This window comes from Hippichthys cyanospilos, chromosome 9 (assembly GCF_059441005.1).
Source record: "Hippichthys cyanospilos isolate Australia breed blue-spotted pipefish chromosome 9, RoL_Hcya_1.0, whole genome shotgun sequence".
Classification (NCBI taxonomy): Eukaryota; Metazoa; Chordata; class Actinopteri; order Syngnathiformes; family Syngnathidae; genus Hippichthys; species Hippichthys cyanospilos.
The window spans coordinates 21,150,348-21,167,363 of NC_142377.1; the positions used below are offsets into that span (position 1 = coordinate 21,150,348).

A 17,016-nucleotide genomic window follows, 5' to 3' on the forward strand; every position below is an offset into this window, starting at 1 on the left:
CATGTCAAACGTGGGTGATGGGATGTGACACACCCACCTGCCCGCCCACTGCGACCTCCCTATATTCGAACCGGCCTTCTTTTTTATTTCATACATTGAAAAAGACGAGTAAGACATCAGCTGGGCTGGCGATCTCCCTATATTGAAACCAACCTTTTTTATGTAATAGATTGTAAATTACAAGTAAGAAATCATCTTGGCTATTTTTATTGGATTATCTATCTATCTATCTATCTATCTATCTATCTATCTATCTATCTATCTATCTATCTATCTATCTGTCTGTCTGTCTGTCTGTCTGTCTGTCTGTCTGTCTGTCTGTCTGGGGTTAGGGTTAACCAAAAAATGACATTTTAAAATGAATGATGAACACGAATTGAAAACAACTTATTCTTTATGTTCCTTAGTAAATGGTTATTATGCTAAAACTGAAATCAAAACCACCAATAAATGAAAAAAAGTAATATATCAATAATATATGGTAAATTGTGGAAAATAGAAACAAATAGTGAGTACGGAATGAAAGTAAACGCCAAGAGAGAACGTAAAACAAAGCGGTTTGTTTCATCACTGTGGAGCGTCATGTCACTTGCGTGAAATGACGTCATAACCATCGTTGAATCGTCATCCCGCCAGCTGCGCTCTTCCAGGGCCTCCCAGACTCGGGCAGGGGGTCTGGAGCTCCTATTCTGGGCTGCTCTCATGGCCCCGAGCTAAATCTGGGTGTCGGAGGGAGACCCTGGCCGTCGGATGTTGGGAATGTCAGACCGGGGAAGGAGGGGGGGGGACGGTAATGACAACCCCCGCTTGAACTCGCCGCTGTGCGATCATGTATCTTCATTGTAGGGCGGCCATTGTGCAAAGTCATAAAGCAAACCGGGTGACACCGGCGATGTTCTTCAAGGGACCTTATTTATAGATCCTTCCCATCAGACGGGGAATTCTTCTACACATAAAATAAGTCTACACACCCGTGTTCGAATCTTAAAAGAAAAAGGCCAAGAATAAATCATTTCATGAAAACTTTTTCCATCGTTAATATGACTTGGAACCTTTGCTTTAAGGAACGAAATCTATTTGAAAAGGGACATAAAAAGTGAAATCACGGTGTTGGGAAAGTCTCTCTTGTTGAAGGACTTTTGGCCGTGAATCACGTTCACAATCATGTTGGAGAAGTCAGCGCACACCTGATACGATTTCAAATGCTTTTGATGAACCGCAATCGAAGTTTAGATGTTCTTGATGGATTTTCCTGCCAAGTATATATATATATGGTTAGGTTGTTTATTTCAAGTTTGAAAGTTTTGTGCAAACACTGACTACTAGCTGGTGTTCTTCACAACTCCTTCCACCATCAAAGCTCAGTTCCAGCTGAAAGGAAATGGCCCCAAAGTTGCCAAAACTTCCAACCATTGTCCAATACTGTACAGTACATGCATTTTGAAAATTATGGATGATTGCACAAGCCCTGCTGTGAATAGTTAAAAAAATGCCTTTTTGACTATTCCCAGATCACCATTTAAAACCTGTTATTGCGCATTTTTGCTTGTCTACGTGTGCCCTGTGATTGGCTGGCAAGCAGTCCACCTAGGATTGGCTCTTATTGACACGGGACCCTTAATAGGACAAGTGAATTGTAGAAAATTGAAAAAAAATTAGTATGGAGGTCATGGGCTACTACAAAAATCCAATAGTGCCCTCTAGAGGACATTCTTTATAGGTGCAGTTAAAATGCACCCATGCACTCATCGCTAACATGATTTATAATTGTATGGATTGATATACTGTACATCATCTTATTTTGGAACAGGGACACTATTTCTATTTATGGAAGACGGTGCGGTATTATTTATGATTTAAAGTGACAAAGTACATACTAGTCACGAGCAGTAGTATTTCAAAATATTTGTTTTGTTTTTTTATGTTGATCAAAGTTGATTGACAACAGACATAATAGTTGGGTTTCATTTATTAAACTTTCCAGCATATACAGAAAAGGAATGTAGTAGAACGAGTGAAAAAAAAATAGGAACTTTTCAGTGATATTATTCTATTAAAAATACATATATTTATAATCGTACCACGCTTGTTGTATAATAATTTGATCTTCATCTTCGCTATATGTTCATTAAAGTCATTGTATAAAACTATATTTTTATAATGATGACGAAAAGGAACCTTTACAAAAAAACACAGTACAACTGCTGTTTCATACAACAAAAGTGTTGATTAATGACTGAATAATAAGACTATGAGTACAAATACATGATGATATATTAATAGAACATACAATACAACAATTCCCCTGTTTTCGTCTGTGGTGTCCATACACATTTGTTTGCTAAAAAAGTAACCTGTTTGCATTTTTTTTCCTTCTTTTTTGGTGGTGTTTCCATACTCATGTTTGCTAAAAAAGTAATCTGTTTGCATTTTTTTTTCTTCTTTTTTGGTGCTGTTCCTGAAATGGTCTCAGAAACCCTGTCGTAATAGGAAGGTAGCACACTACTGTAGTTGTAAGTGATCCATCTGGAGTCTAGACTGAGAACAAAGATTTGTAGGTCAGGGAGTTAAGGAGCGTCATGCAGCTGTTTGCTAACTCCATCTTGTGGCATCTGCCGTACATGCAGTTCTAAACAATTTTGGATTGTGGAGGTCAACTTTTCATGGCTAGGACCTAAATCCCGCAAATAGTGAGGGATTATTGTATTGCTTTTTGAAACCACCATGTGAGCCAATGCTCTATACAGTCTACAGCCATAATAAATACCAAAAAAAAATAATGACAGTGTTTGATGTTAATTAGACGAAAGAACCGCTTCCAGTTCTTTGACGGCATCCTGGGCGGACGTGAGGCCGCAGCTCCCCGAGAGGGAGCCGTCGCTAAAATGGCCGGCCGACTTGGGGACGGCGGCCGGTGAGGGCGGAGCTTGAGCGAGGCCGGGTTTCTTGGGAGGGATAGGCGGAGGATTTCCCCTTTCCCCCCTGGGGATTGTGGGCGAGCGGACACCCTGAGGCGGAGCCGCCGCCCGGCCGGCGGGAGGGGACAAGGGCGGCGCCAAACATCGGTAGTCGGTCCCGAAGGGCGAGTGGTTGGCTGCGGAGGGTTTGGGCGTCTGCTGCGCGGTGGTGAAGCGGGACAGGACTTGGGTGACGGTGCTGCGGGCCATCTGCTTGCTGGACTCTGCCGGAGGAGGAGGCGGGGCGGCGCCGCCGGCCGGCTGGGCGGGATCCGGGTCAGTGGGTGCCGGTTGGAACTTGTGGCGGGCGGCGTGGAAGCGCTGGTTGATTCCGGCCTGGTAGGAAGACTTGCAAGTCGCCGGAGCGCTTGGACATTTGGTTTGGGCGGGGGAAGCGCACGGAGAGGAACTCGGGGTTTGTTGGCCTGGAGGATTCCCGTTCTCGGGTCTGCTGTTTGCAAGCTCTTCCCTGGCAGAATGGTGCCCGTTGACCTTTGTCTCCGCGGCTCCCCTGTTACCTTCATCGTCGTCGTCTTCCAGTTTGGCTTCTGCTGTCTTCTTTACGAAAGGAACTTTGGTGGCCCACTGCTCGCTTTCTTCTTGAACGTCTGCCACCATATTAACTTCACTCAGCTTTCTCTGAAGCTCCTCCACCTCCAAACATACAACAAAAACGTTAAAGGGGAAACTACACTAATACAGCTATTTTCAGCAGGAATAAAACAATATTTTGTCCATAATTAATCCAATTTTAATCGCTATCACGATATTGGCTGCCACGATTAATTAAGCTGATCCTCGGCGAAATTAACATTTAAAAAGTCAAGGACTTTTTTTATTACAAGTCAAATCATGCACTTTGCCATCCTACCACTAGGGAGCATTGTTTTCCATGTTTGCATGTTTTCTCTCCCTAATACAGTATATCATTTACTCTTCTAAATTTATTATTTAAATGGTGTTGAGTTTCTCACCTGATTCCCAATATATACAGTGCTAGCATAAAAGCCTGACACATAAACTCAGATCTAATCAGCATACAAAAAGTTTCAATGTAGATATTAATGTGATTAATGCAATTAAAAAATAACGCTGTACTCTTGAACGTAACCATCCATCTAATGTGATCATGAATGTAATTAAATGATCACAATTCATTTGTTAATTTGACACACCCAGATTTAAGATGCGATCATTTTCTTCAATGTCTTCTTTCTATATATCTTATCACAAACACAAGCAAATTCATATGTATTACAATAAACAATCTCATTTATTATACATCAATGTTTTGGTATTTTAAGTTAGGCCCGTGCTAAAATCAATGTAATCGTTTTGAGAATGGCAACGCACCTGCTGTTGCAGTCTCGCGCAGTGCGCCTCCTCCTTTTTGAGTCGCGAGCGTAGCTGCTCTCGCTCTGTGTCAAATTCCGCTAGCTGTTCCTCCACTCTGGCTTCCATCCTCAGTGTCCGCCTCCTCTCTGCCTCCAGCTCATCCCTCAGCGCCTGGCAGGCTTCACGCTCCTGAGCGATACACATAACGTGAAGTGTCAAATCGGGAGAATATTCCAAAGAAGGGCTTGACCGATATGGATTCTTTTTATTTAATTGTCTAATTTTTTATTCAATGATCTAATTTATTTCATTTCTCTATTTAATTTGGTGAAAAAAAATTAATTTAATGTTTTATTTAATTATCTAATTTATTTAATTTCTCTATTTAATTTGGTGAAAAAAAATTAATTTAATGTTTTATTTAATTATCTAATTTATTTAATTTCTCTATTTAATTTGGTGAAAAAAAAACACTTTGATAAGAATGACTAAAGCAAATTACGATGAATATTTTTAGCTTCTTAACACCAAGAACAGTTGACTGTTTTACAACACTTAATTTAGGATTTGTTTACTACAGAGCAAAATCTTCAAATACATAAACCAGGCAAAAATAAAGTAAACAAAACAACTTGAACCGATGAATTAAATGTGCGCCTTAAGTGAGGGCAGAATATAGGCAAAATAATGGATGATAATCCAGGAAAGAGTTTACGCACAGTATTTACGTTATTTCATGTTAGGTGAGCAGTTAACCCAACTTGCACAGATTCAAATCATTTTTGAATCAATTCGAGCGAATTATTGACAAGGGTGAGTATTAGGCTGTGAGCCAATCTATTACTCATTTGGGGCGCCACAAAAAAAATAAGAAACGGCGGCCACCTTGTCCAGCTTGCGACCGGCCTCAGCGAGACGGTGACCCTCCTCCAGGGCTCTGGCGCTGGCCCACTTGCACTCTTTGGCCAGGGCGCAGGAGAGCTGCTTGTGCTGCGCTCGCTCTTCCTCCAGCTGATCTGTGACACGCCGCTGTTCTTTTTCCAAGCGCCGCACCTGGCCGCGCTCAAATTCCAGCTACGGGGAGAGGAAGGTCAACACGCCTCACCATTCAATTTGCGTTGGGGTTCGGTCCTTAACCACTGCTAATAACGGCTCTCACAGTACAATTCTTCATTTCTTGTGTATTTTTAACCTTTCGTAAAACCTTTCATTAAAATGGCGCAACTCGTAAAGTATTTTGTCAATTTCTTAGATCTGGACGTAGAAAAAAAAGTGTACCATGGAGCTGAAATTTCACCCAGATGTCAATTTGAACATGGCATGACCACTTAGTTATCATACTAGCAGGAGTGTGCCATCCCTTGGCTAAAATACTGCAAGAATGATGCGCAGTAAAATGAGCCAAAGTGTTCAAAATACTGCACGGAGATGAAAACGGATAGGACGATATGGGAAGTATCTCACCTGCTGTTGTAAGCGCTCCCTCTCTTTCTCCAGGATATAGGTGACGTCGTCACCCTCCGCCGTGTCCTCGGCGTGTTTCCTCTTCTCCTCCTCCAGATCCATGATCACCTGAAAAGAAGGAAACAGAGCTCAACTAGGTAACACGTTTACAGTAGACGTTTGTACGCGTTTATCAACTTTGGCCGTAGTCAATCATTTAGTACCACACATAATGAACACCTACTCCATTGGATGACTTGTTACCCATCCGTGCAGAATTAGGCTATGGACACGACACTCTAAGTCACCGTTTGAGTCCATATCTTGGTGAAGGAAAATAGTACTGGCAATGGAATTCACCATTCTGTGCCTGCTTTCCGCTGCGGCCAGCTGGGCCAACATTTTCTCCTGCATCCTTCTGCAGTGGCTCACCACCAGCTTGAGCACCACCAGCGGGTTGGAGGTGGCCGGGTGCTCTTTGTTCCGGTGGGCACCCACGGCCTCGCCGTCTCGCTGCAGAGCCAGGAAGGGATCGCTGAGGTCGTAGCGGCCATAGCGCTCCTGCACGAAGAACTCTTTGCGCTGAGCCTGATGGTGACAGAAGAGGTGATGATGTCCTACTTGTGCTTCATTGCGGCAAAAGAGCAGAGGTGACACGTTGAAGAAGCAACTTTCTGGGCCCAGAGCCAGAGGAGACGACTCAAAGCGGGTGACGCAGCACTAAGACGCTTGGTCGCGTGAAAAGGAAGGGTGAGCCAGTTTGGAGAGGTTCAACAAAAGAGGATCAAGGGATTAGGAAGAACGCCGCGCTCTTTTGCCGAGTGACAACGGAAAACCCAATGACCGATAGCCAGATTAGCGGGAGAGTCCACGTCCGAGGTTATGGATCTCCCTGGCGCTGAATCTTTTTATGCTACCGCTGAATACTTTGGCATGTTTATTGTTTCTTGTCAGAAATCAATCGAAGAGCATTAACCGTAACCGTATGTTTACTACTCTGCTTATGAATTGAAGAAATGTCATAGTCGTACTAAAACTAAGACCTCAATTTGATCAAGAAGACAAGAAACTTTTTCTTTCAGCTTTTCCCCTCAGGGGTCGCCAGAGCGAAACAATTGCGTCCACTAAGCCTGTCTCCTGCAAATCTTGTCTCACATCAACTCCCTTCATGTCCTCTTTCATTACAACCTCCTCTCTGGTCTTCCTCGAGGCTTCCTGCCTGGCAATTCAAAACTCTGCATCCATCCGTTTTCCATGGCGGATTATCCACACTGGGGTTGCTATCTTGCTGGTGCCTGTCCCAGCAATCTTCGGGCGGTAGGCGAGGGGCCGGTTGCCAGCCAATCGCAGGGCGAAACAGTGGCAAACAACCATTCATGCACCCAATCACACATAAGGACCATTTAGAGTGCCCAATATACCTGCCATGCATGTTTTTGGAATGCGGGAGGAAGCCGGCGTGCCCTGAAAGAACCTACTCAGGCACAGGGAGAACATGCAAACTCCACACAGGGAGGCTGAAGCAAGCTGGATTCGAACAAGGGACTCCGAGCTGTGAGGCGGGCGTGCGGACCACTCTTCCAGCTTACCGCCAAAGCTCCGCATCCTTTTACCTATATATTCACCAGTTCTCATCCGTAACCTTCTCAGTCTGGCCTCTCGGACTTTATCTCAAAAACATGTAACGTTATTTCCCTCCGATGTATTTATTCCGGACTCTATTCATGCAATTGATTCACTGTGGCGATCAACTGAAGGGAGAAGCCAAAAGGAGAACAGAAAGCTCTGCGTACAGTATTTGTGGTTGAGTATTTCCTTATTTTTTTAATGTAATTTTTCAACTTTCAATGGTCCATTATCCGCTGACAAACTTCCCTACTCAACGTTTCTGTTCCCAGATCTAACATTATCGCTTTGCCACTATATTGGAGCCAAGGAAACAACTTGAAGTTGAGCAATTCCATTGACAAAATAGATCTTTGCCACCCTCTCGTGATTGAAATATGTCCAAGTGATGATGAAGATGACAGGATTTGACATGAACCGTCTCACCACTCAGGTAAACGAGCTTGTTTTCTACCGACTTGTCAAAGTTCAGAGGGAAGCATTGTTTTTATTCAAATTAGTACAGAAGGTCACTCGAAAAAAAAAAAAGGTAGATGACTAATTTAGATTTATTTTGTTCAGCAAAGGCGGCCCACGTTCCTTTTTTGTTCTTGTCAGTGTGCTTATGTGTCACTTTAGCAAAAGAGCTTAGATCAGACTTTCCATTCTGGGTGCTTGTGTTGCACAAGGACACACTTAGTCATCCCCTGGTGTTCATCACCGTGGGTAGTGGTGGGTTTGTCGCGAAAAAAAAAAAGAGTGACAAAAATCAACGCGCAGTCTGCTTGTGTGTCCATTAACAAACAAACAAAATGAATTCATGAGTTTGAAAAATAATTGTTTGGAAAAAAATGACGTAGAAATACCGATTGGAACCTTGACCTGAACCTTCATAATCTTTGCATTGTTGGAAATCGTTTAAAGGGACAGTGTGTAAGATTTTGACCGTTTTTTTTTTTTTTTTTAATCACTGTCAGCAGGAGGTGCTGCAGGTGCTGGATTTACTATTGTCCGTAGCTATAACAAACATGGCCGCCTCCGTTGAAGTCCCAACCCCATGTAATATCACTTAATGATAACTAGACCTACGATTATATTTAAAACACACTGTTGGTCGTTAAGAACACATTTATTTGCAAGTTTTTGAGATTTATAATCATTTATTGTATTCCTTTTTAATGAAAAACTGTCTCATTCTTACACACTGTCCCTTTAATAGGTTGCACAGTTGTAGTTTTATGAGCACAAGGCGCCCTGTTTTTGTCTAAGAGAGAAAGCAGCTGATGGTACTGCATTGGAATCTCACAAGGATTTATTTCCAAAGCTGGGCATATATTGTACCTAAGTGTTGCGTAAAGGACAGCTTTGCAGTAATTCATCACTGGATCAGTCGTAGCAATAGCTTCCGTGTAAAATTTCAAATACGTGTCGGGGATTTTACACAAATGAATCCAATATTCTCTCCCAGTGGCTCCTGCAAATCTGCGGGCCAACGCCGAGCGTTGCCAAGGGGGAGAAAAAAAAAATCCAACAACTTCCCTTTCAAAGGCGAGCAGCTGCAGGAGTGACTCATGAAAAAAAGGGTGAAAAATATGCACCAAAGGTTTTACAATTCCACCGATAGTTGGGCGAAGATAAATCTTCAAGATTTTTTTCCTATATACAAAAAGAGAACTGCTAAGAAAAGTCATTGTGGTGATTTTTAGATTATATTTCTCACATGACCTCCGCTGGCTTTCAACAGTACTTTTTGACTGTGTGGGCTGGCCTGAAAGAATTTGGGCTGACGTTGATTCCCTGATATCATCTTTATGAGCACAAAGAACATCAAGCATTCCTTAATGGCACTTAAGCAGAAGAAGGGCAGGAAGGTTGTTTATCTCCGCGTAAATAGAAATTCTCGAGAGAGGAAATCTGAAATACCGAGAGGTGAATACAAATAATTCTCAAATCGATGCTGGTTCTTCTAAGAATGAACATCTAAAAGGTTTGGTCGCAACTGAACATTACATTTACATAAGCAGCTGTTTGAATAATCTTGTTTTGTTCGAGTAGTTTTAATGCAACATACATTTGACAATGATAATTCCGTGAAGAAATTGAACTTTACTTGTTGCATTGAGTTACATCACACTTCCTTCATTTATTTTGATGTGTTCATTGTAATACTTGAGTGACAACTTTTTTTGGTTCGTCGAGTGAGACTTGTGCCTCAGCCATTGTCATGTAACTGTTTAACCAATCCGTCCCAACCGGAAGTGTTGTATGAATTTATTTATCAATCGAATGGAGCCAGGCATACTCATGAGCACACCCATATTATCTGTGTACTTACACAGAGGCAAAATATAAATCAATTCTAACATGTTAGAGACAAGATGTCTGACGAGACTGGGTCTATGAGAATGAGAAGACTTTTGCAAAATTTCCGAAATAAAATCATGTCTTAACATATATTTTCCAGTTTTTTATTGAGCAGACTATAAGAAAATTCCGGTTCTAGTGTGCAAATATAAACATGAAGGGAGACAAACTCTCTTAGTCTTATCAGCTAATATTTTACCACACCTTTCTTCAACTGGAAAACCAAAATATCGCCGCACGGTCAAATTGAATACAAACGGAGCATCTTGTATTTCTCCTGAAAGACTGCAGCTATTGAGGATTTGAATAATAATAAAAGAATCCTTTTTTTTTTGCTTGGTGAAGAACCTATATACTCCTTTATGAAAATCAACATTTGTTTCAAAAATATATCAAAACCACAGAAAACGCATTTGAGTCAGCCTAGTTTGTTCAAGTGATCAGTAGGAACAGCAACCTTCGTAACAAAGTGCGCAGAGTCATTTACGTCTATTAAACTGCCTTAAAAACAACCCGAGCACTTAAGCGCCGCTAGCTAGTGGCTAATTTTTGCTAGACACTGCGCTAAATGCTGGCAATCTTATTAAAACTCAATGGGCTCTGCCGGCATTCCTGCAGAACTCCAGTTCCGCGCTCACGACACGCCGCAGGCTAAGTGGTGACTACTTTTCCTCAAGTGAGCGTTTCTTGTGAGTGATTAGACCCTCCGACGAGTCAACACTGGTGCATTGATGCCAGCCCGGGTCTAAATGGGTTAACAGTTTGGCTGATGTTTATTTGCTCGCTTGGAGTCATCAGACACCCAGCACGCCGGGTCTCTTCTTGCCTTAGATGGTCACGTCCCGGGAGGGAGGCAGGAATGCGGTCTGGAGGTCTAGACATAACACGGACGCTTTTGCGCTAGGCCTCTGGATCGCTCAAAACACTTTCGCAGCGAAAGCGGATTAGAATAAACGTTTCCACAGAGGTGTGGGCACAATTTTGCCGAATTTCCATAGCTCTCTCCCTCTTGCGCTTTTTTATTAGGTAACAAAACCTCTTAAATATACAAGCCTACAGCATAGCAGTTCTGTGGAAATAACAGGAAAAAAAACAGAATCCTTTAATTGAAACACAGGATTAATCTTTCTCAAGTAAGATGTTGGGACAGGCTGCTACACGTTAAACATCACGGAGGCTTTGTTGCACTCGGCCAAGCCACTTTTCCTCATTAAAGATGAGGAGAAAGCAGATTTATGTGGTTAAGATACAACATAGCATAGGATGCGCACGCATTGCTTTGACAAGTTTCTAACTGTGATGCATCAGGAACAACAGGAAGTGAGGGAAGTTTATACAGCTACTTAGCTTAATTGTCTTGGCGAGAGCTGAGCGCAAACCGGACTCCAGCGTTGAATCGTATTTAAATAGGCATTCAAGTCTTTGAAATGGACCTATTAAAAGCGCAACGGTTCAACTGGAAATAGCACTCAATGAAAGCTGAACAATCATGTCGCCCTTTTTCTTCGAAAGGCATGCATCTCCAAATTGTGAGTTGATTTTTACCAACTTTATCTAATGGGCCAAAATCAGTGGTTGATTCAATTTCATAACGGAACTCATCGTCAGCAACATTCAACCGATTTGTACCTCAATAAACGGGCCGCGATACAATTCGAAGGCGGTTAATTTCCAAATAAAAGATGAATGATTTGGTTGGGTTAAATCTAAACCAAATTTCCCCTTCAAATGTCATTTTCTTACACTCCTTAAGAGTATTGCATCAAACGATTCGATTTAAAGTAGTGGTAAGCGAGCGCGAGTACCTTGAGCGCCTCAATGACCAGGTCTCGTGCTTCCAGCTCTCCTTCCAGGATGCTAAAGAGCATCAGCAGCTCCTGCTTGCTCAAACTCTCCATGTTCAGCTTGGACTGTGAGGATGAGAAAAGACACTTCTGTTTTTTGACGTACTTTTTTAACGATGGGAAATTAGTTTGTCTGGAAAGAAGCATCACAACGTTGCCTGAAAGCTTTTAGCGTGCACCAAAGTAGTGCTTTTAATCCATGCGGAAATAAAAGGCTGTAAAGAATGACATTTGCATATTATAGTGAAAATTGTATTTACATAATTGAAATGAATGACATTCTAATTAACAAATACCTTACCCCTAACTGATTTCGGCTAACCTAACGACCTCAACCACTGTGTGAGAATAAGAAACGATTGAAAATCACAGTGTTTCGTTGCTCTGTTCCGATTGATGTTGTGCTACAATTAATCGGCAGGTGTTTCATTCACTTGGCCAAATAAACCCCACACTTCAAAAGATGCTCTTACTCAAAATAAATAAGGACATATGACTGTTATATTTAATATAATGAAAATAAATTTGCATAAAAAAGGCCGCCCCTCTTGCACGTTACCCCTGGGCAGGTTTTGGCAACCCAAAGTCTTGAAAGAGCCATTTTGGTGAAAGCAAGTCTCTGACAATGGCTTCTGCCATCGTCCAACCGCAGACCATCCTCTTGGCTGTGTCAGAGTCCAGTCCAAGCGGAAATGTTGGGGCTCTTTCTTGATTTTCACCTTCATAAAAGCAGGCGCTCTTACGTTACACTTGGCTCTTTCTGCAGTTAAGCAAATAAGCACCCTCTAACCTTTGACAAAATACTGTCAACCGCATTACGGCGGCGTAATAGACACCGCCATTAGGTGCACCACACTTTTGAAGAAAATCTATTAAATTGTTCTGATGGATGCATTGCACCCATTAATTGCCAGACACGTCATATGCATTTGAATAAATACGCACCGCTCCACAAATAGACAAACAGGACAAACCAAAAACATTTTTTTCATATTATAAATAGTTAATAATATACAGTGTTCCCCCGCCACTTCCCCTTCATCATTTGCGCCCTCAGCGCGTCACGTAAAACAAGGGAACATTATTATAGCACGCTTCCAACTTGTCCCAATCTGACGCCTGGCACAATTGTGCAGTAGCGTAAATAAACTTCCCTTAACCACTGTATGAGAAAATACTGTAAATCACATCATTTTGGTTTCTCTGGCCCATTCATAAGGGTTACAGTAACAATTTTGCGTGCGTGTGAGAAAATGCCGTGTGGTCTCTTTGTAGCGTAGCCGCGCTGTAATCTCACAGCTGTGTTGCTTCTACAGACCAAACGTTCCGCCGTGCTTCCAAGCCTGTCAAACATGTGCGGGCTGACTTTTTTTCTTCTCTCAAAGCGCAAAAGCCACGTCTTCTCCAATGTCAACTCCCCCGACTGCACGCGGCACCTGTAACAGGTGGCTCAAGTTCAATACGTCATTTAATGGCACTGGAGACGGCTTGGCATGGATGACGGGCGGGGTTTGGGGCCGAGGTCTTTCTCGTCAACTTTCCACATCGCAAAGTCGTCGGGAGAAGGTGGGAGGGGGGGCGGTTGCATAATGAGAGACAGCAGCGGCAGCCCGCCTCGCTTCATACGAAAGCTGCAAAATTTCCCAGGCATATTTTGTAACGGCGCAGTACAAAAAGCTTTGCTGTAAAACGAGACCCGAAACTGCAGCCCAACGGAAAGCACGAAGCAGCGCAGTGCAATATGCAACGTTTAACAATTTGCTGGGTTGTTTTGATTGTGATGTCATAATAAATGGGCAGCAGTGGTGTCACAAATTAGTTTCTGAATACTTTTTCCTCAAAAAAAGTTGCTGAAACATGTTTTTCAAAACAAACAACAAAAAACAAACTTGTTTTGTTCAGTTTGTTAGTGGAATGTTTTTGCTCCATTTTTATCTCAACCCTGAAGGGACAATGTGTAATATTTAGCAACAACTAGTTTTGAACAAAAAAGTCATTTATTTTACACACCCACTCTAAATTTCAATAATAAAAAAAAACTGTTTCATCACGTTAAAATACTTTGTTTTTAATATAATCGTAGGTCTCATAATTGGTAACTCTAATATACAAGTTGCACCACAGCAACAGGAGGCAGACATGTTTCACCACCATTTTTGTGCTGCGGCTACTAGGAGGATAAGAGCTACGCAAACATTTTCTGTCCTTCAAAATCATGACATTTTTTTATTTCACCCCTACAAGTCGCTAATATCTTACACATCTTTTAACCCTAAAAGTACTAAAAACTTATCATTTTTGTATGAATATTCTAGAGCTCCATGTTGTTCAAACTTAAAAAAACACCCCAAACTTGTCAAACAGTATTAGTTTTGTATACTTGAAATGATTTAAATATCTTTTTCTCCACAAAAAACTTTTTTGTTGTTTATCGTTAACCCAAAAGTTTTGGGACTCATTTTGGAAAATGTTTAATTTTCCACCCACTTTTTTTTTTTTAAATCCCATAAATGCTGTGTGTGTTTTTTTGAAATCCTGTTTTAAAATACATTTAAGCAGATCTCCCAGAGAGAGGTGTCCTGGCTGGCCCCCTCATTTTGAGCAATCCATGACCACCACGGCAGTGACATAGCTGCTCGTAATTACAAGTCAGCACAGCATGGAGATGATTAGCCAGCTGTTGGTTTAAGCTCGGATGACTGCATATAGTCGCTTTAAAGCGATGAGTGACACTCCGACTACACGTCGACTTTTGCACCATGACGTCGGCTGCCGCTCGCCAAAAGAAGGCCTGCGGTGTTCTCGCCATCACTCGGATTGAACGGCGGCGCGAAATGACGATTAAAAGACGGTCTTTGCCGTTTACGAGCAAGCTTTGCCAATTTCGCTGGACAATCTTATGATTTTCCTTTTAAAAGATCGACGCAAATATTGCCTCCGTTTTCACTTCCGCCTGACCAACCTTAATTGACCCTTAATCTTATAATCCGGAGTTGTTTGAGGCCAGGTCGCTGACAACGCAAACAGCTTTACCTCTAAATGGGCGCACTGTAATGCAGCCTAAGAAAAAGAATTGGAACCTAGCCCAACTTACTTTTGGCGAGTAAGTGGCGTTGGCCCTGGACTGGTCGACAATCAATCACAGGACAGCTCTTTTCGATATCAATATAAATCGCTGAATGGTGTGGGCCCTGAATGCATTAAACAAATAATTGAAGCATTGAGGCTCTGAGGGGGTCAATTAATGGAGCCCAGGTTTCAAAGTCAACATGGAGAAGCAGCATTGAGCTGTTAAGCTGCACACAAACGCAAAAGCTGCCAAAAGTCAGTCCTAAGTATACATTCTTTTGCATCCCTTTACCTTTGATCACAATCTTTATAGCACTTAAAAAAGGCTATTTCACCGTATTTTTTTTTTTAATGAAGGCTTGTAGGTGTTTTGATTTTGGTTGTGAACTACACCAGGTTGCCTTCCTCTTGACAAGCATTTGTATTGACATTAACAGCCAATGTAACATCTTAGCGTTTTTGATGAATACAGTATGTGTTTCTTTGAGATGTGAGTGGGGAGGGTGTGTAATATTTTACACACAATCGCTTAGGAAGTTGCACAAACAATTCAAAACTCAGAACCGCTTAACAACGCTTTAAAAGCCCTACCACTGTAATACCCTCAGCATTTGGCACACTCTGGAAAAATTACATAATTTTGACATTATCACATCACAATGATGAGTTTTAAGATGATCCTCCAATGCAAAGTACAGTTAACTCTTTTCAGTTAACTGATTTCAAGTCATTTTTGAGCTAAGTTTTTGAAGCTGATGCAAAAAAAAAAAAGACAATTCTTAGCGGAGTCTGGATGCCATCTTAGTTGTAACACAACTTACACTTGTCCCTTTGTAACTTGTAACGTTGTAACTTAACTTACTTAATACTTTATGAACGAGAAATTACACATTATGTCACACTTTTGATTCCAATTATGTTTTCAACGATCAGTGATGTTTGATCGGCTCAATTCAGACATGGCTGTTTTATTTCATTCGTTTGTGTTATAACGATGAATATTTGTTGCTGTTTATGTGCAGCAAGCCTTGGTGGATGTCTTGCCTGCTCAAATGGATTTAGGTAAATACAACGTAATTGACTTATAAGCTCACGGCTACTTGTTAACTTCCACGTTGGGAAACGAAACACAATTGGGCCGGTAGGTCATTCGTACACGTTATCAAGACAAGCAGTCGCATTCGACTTTTTGTTGTTGTTTATGTTGGAATCAGCTTCTTCATGTGGAATGTGCTCAAAAGACAGTTGCAAACGGTTTCGGCCTGCCTCCTCACTTTTCAAGTCTAATTTCCAAACGAAACGAGGCGATCGCGCAATAAAAAAGCTCGCGCTTGTCCCTTGCAACGACATTTAAACATTGGCTTACCTTCATGTGGTCCTTAGCGTTCCGTTGAAAAAGTTCGACATGAACTTTTCTCTCTGATTTGAGCCCCCTTGATTCCAACGCAGCGGAACCCGGAGTTGGATGAGAGTACCGTGTAATTGGCAGCCATTTGAGCCAATGAGAGAGAAGGGTCTGAGAGAAGTGACCAATAAGAGATGATGTACTGGAAAATAGGCGGGCACAATGACGTCCGGCCCCTTTGGATTAAGTTGGAGTTCTTTGTTTGGCATTCTTCAGTTTATAGGAGATTCCTCTCGCCAAATAAGCACTTTTTTAGTGGACTATATGAAAACTGACAAAAATACTAAAGCATTTGAACACATAGAACCTGTTTTGGGGTCATACACGAGGATTTACACCGATGGTACTGTTGAGTACTGAATGAAAATCCACCGGCCACAACATTAGGTACACCTGCACTCAAGTGACCCAAGACAAAACAAAACAAAACAAACAAAGTGTAAAATGTGTGAAAGTATTTTTTACCCAATTTTCTTGAAAGCGTTTGTGTGATCATATGCAACATGTGTTTGAGTAAACATTGTACAATAAATACTGAAATTGCCAAATAAAACATTGCTTTTTTTATTTAGGGTGACAGCTTTTGAAATGTGTTAAAATTTGAATCAAGTCATGCGTGAAACCAAATGGTTATTGTCATGTCTGGGCATGGGGAGTGGAAGTGTGGAAGGAGGGAGACCCAAAAAATGCAGTAAACTGAGAGGGATGTGGCTTAAATAAAAGTGGTTTAATGAAAACGGAGGCTGGATCAACCAGAACAAGAATAATATAAAGTAACAACAAAAACTCGAAACTGAAACAAACTCACAGGAGGGGGCAGTGAATGGAGACAGGAAGTTAGGAACTACTCAGGGAAGCTGCTGGACTTGGACAGCATGACATTAGACAATAACCTCACAACTAAATGGAACTAAACTGGAACTTAAATACACTCACACTAAATTGGGAGAATGCGAAACAGCTGGATGACACGAGAGGCTGATTGGAGGGCACG

At 41.7% G+C, this 17,016-nt stretch overlaps 1 protein-coding gene across 1 annotated transcript; it reads right to left on the bottom strand.

Annotated features, from left to right (window-relative positions):
• Positions 1-1,954: 1,954 nt before the first annotated feature.
• Positions 1,955-16,115, bottom strand: LOC148419418 (CTTNBP2 N-terminal-like protein). The gene is made up of 7 exons (XM_088424484.1): positions 15,984-16,115; positions 11,510-11,614; positions 6,096-6,323; positions 5,757-5,864; positions 5,178-5,366; positions 4,311-4,481; positions 1,955-3,611 (listed from the first exon to the last, which is right to left on the bottom strand). The coding sequence occupies exons 1-7, from the start codon at positions 15,987-15,989 to the stop codon at positions 2,796-2,798; spliced, it is 1,623 nt and encodes a 540-aa protein (XP_088280610.1). The 5' UTR covers positions 15,990-16,115; the 3' UTR covers positions 1,955-2,795.
• Between the last annotated feature and the right edge of the window lie 901 nt (positions 16,116-17,016).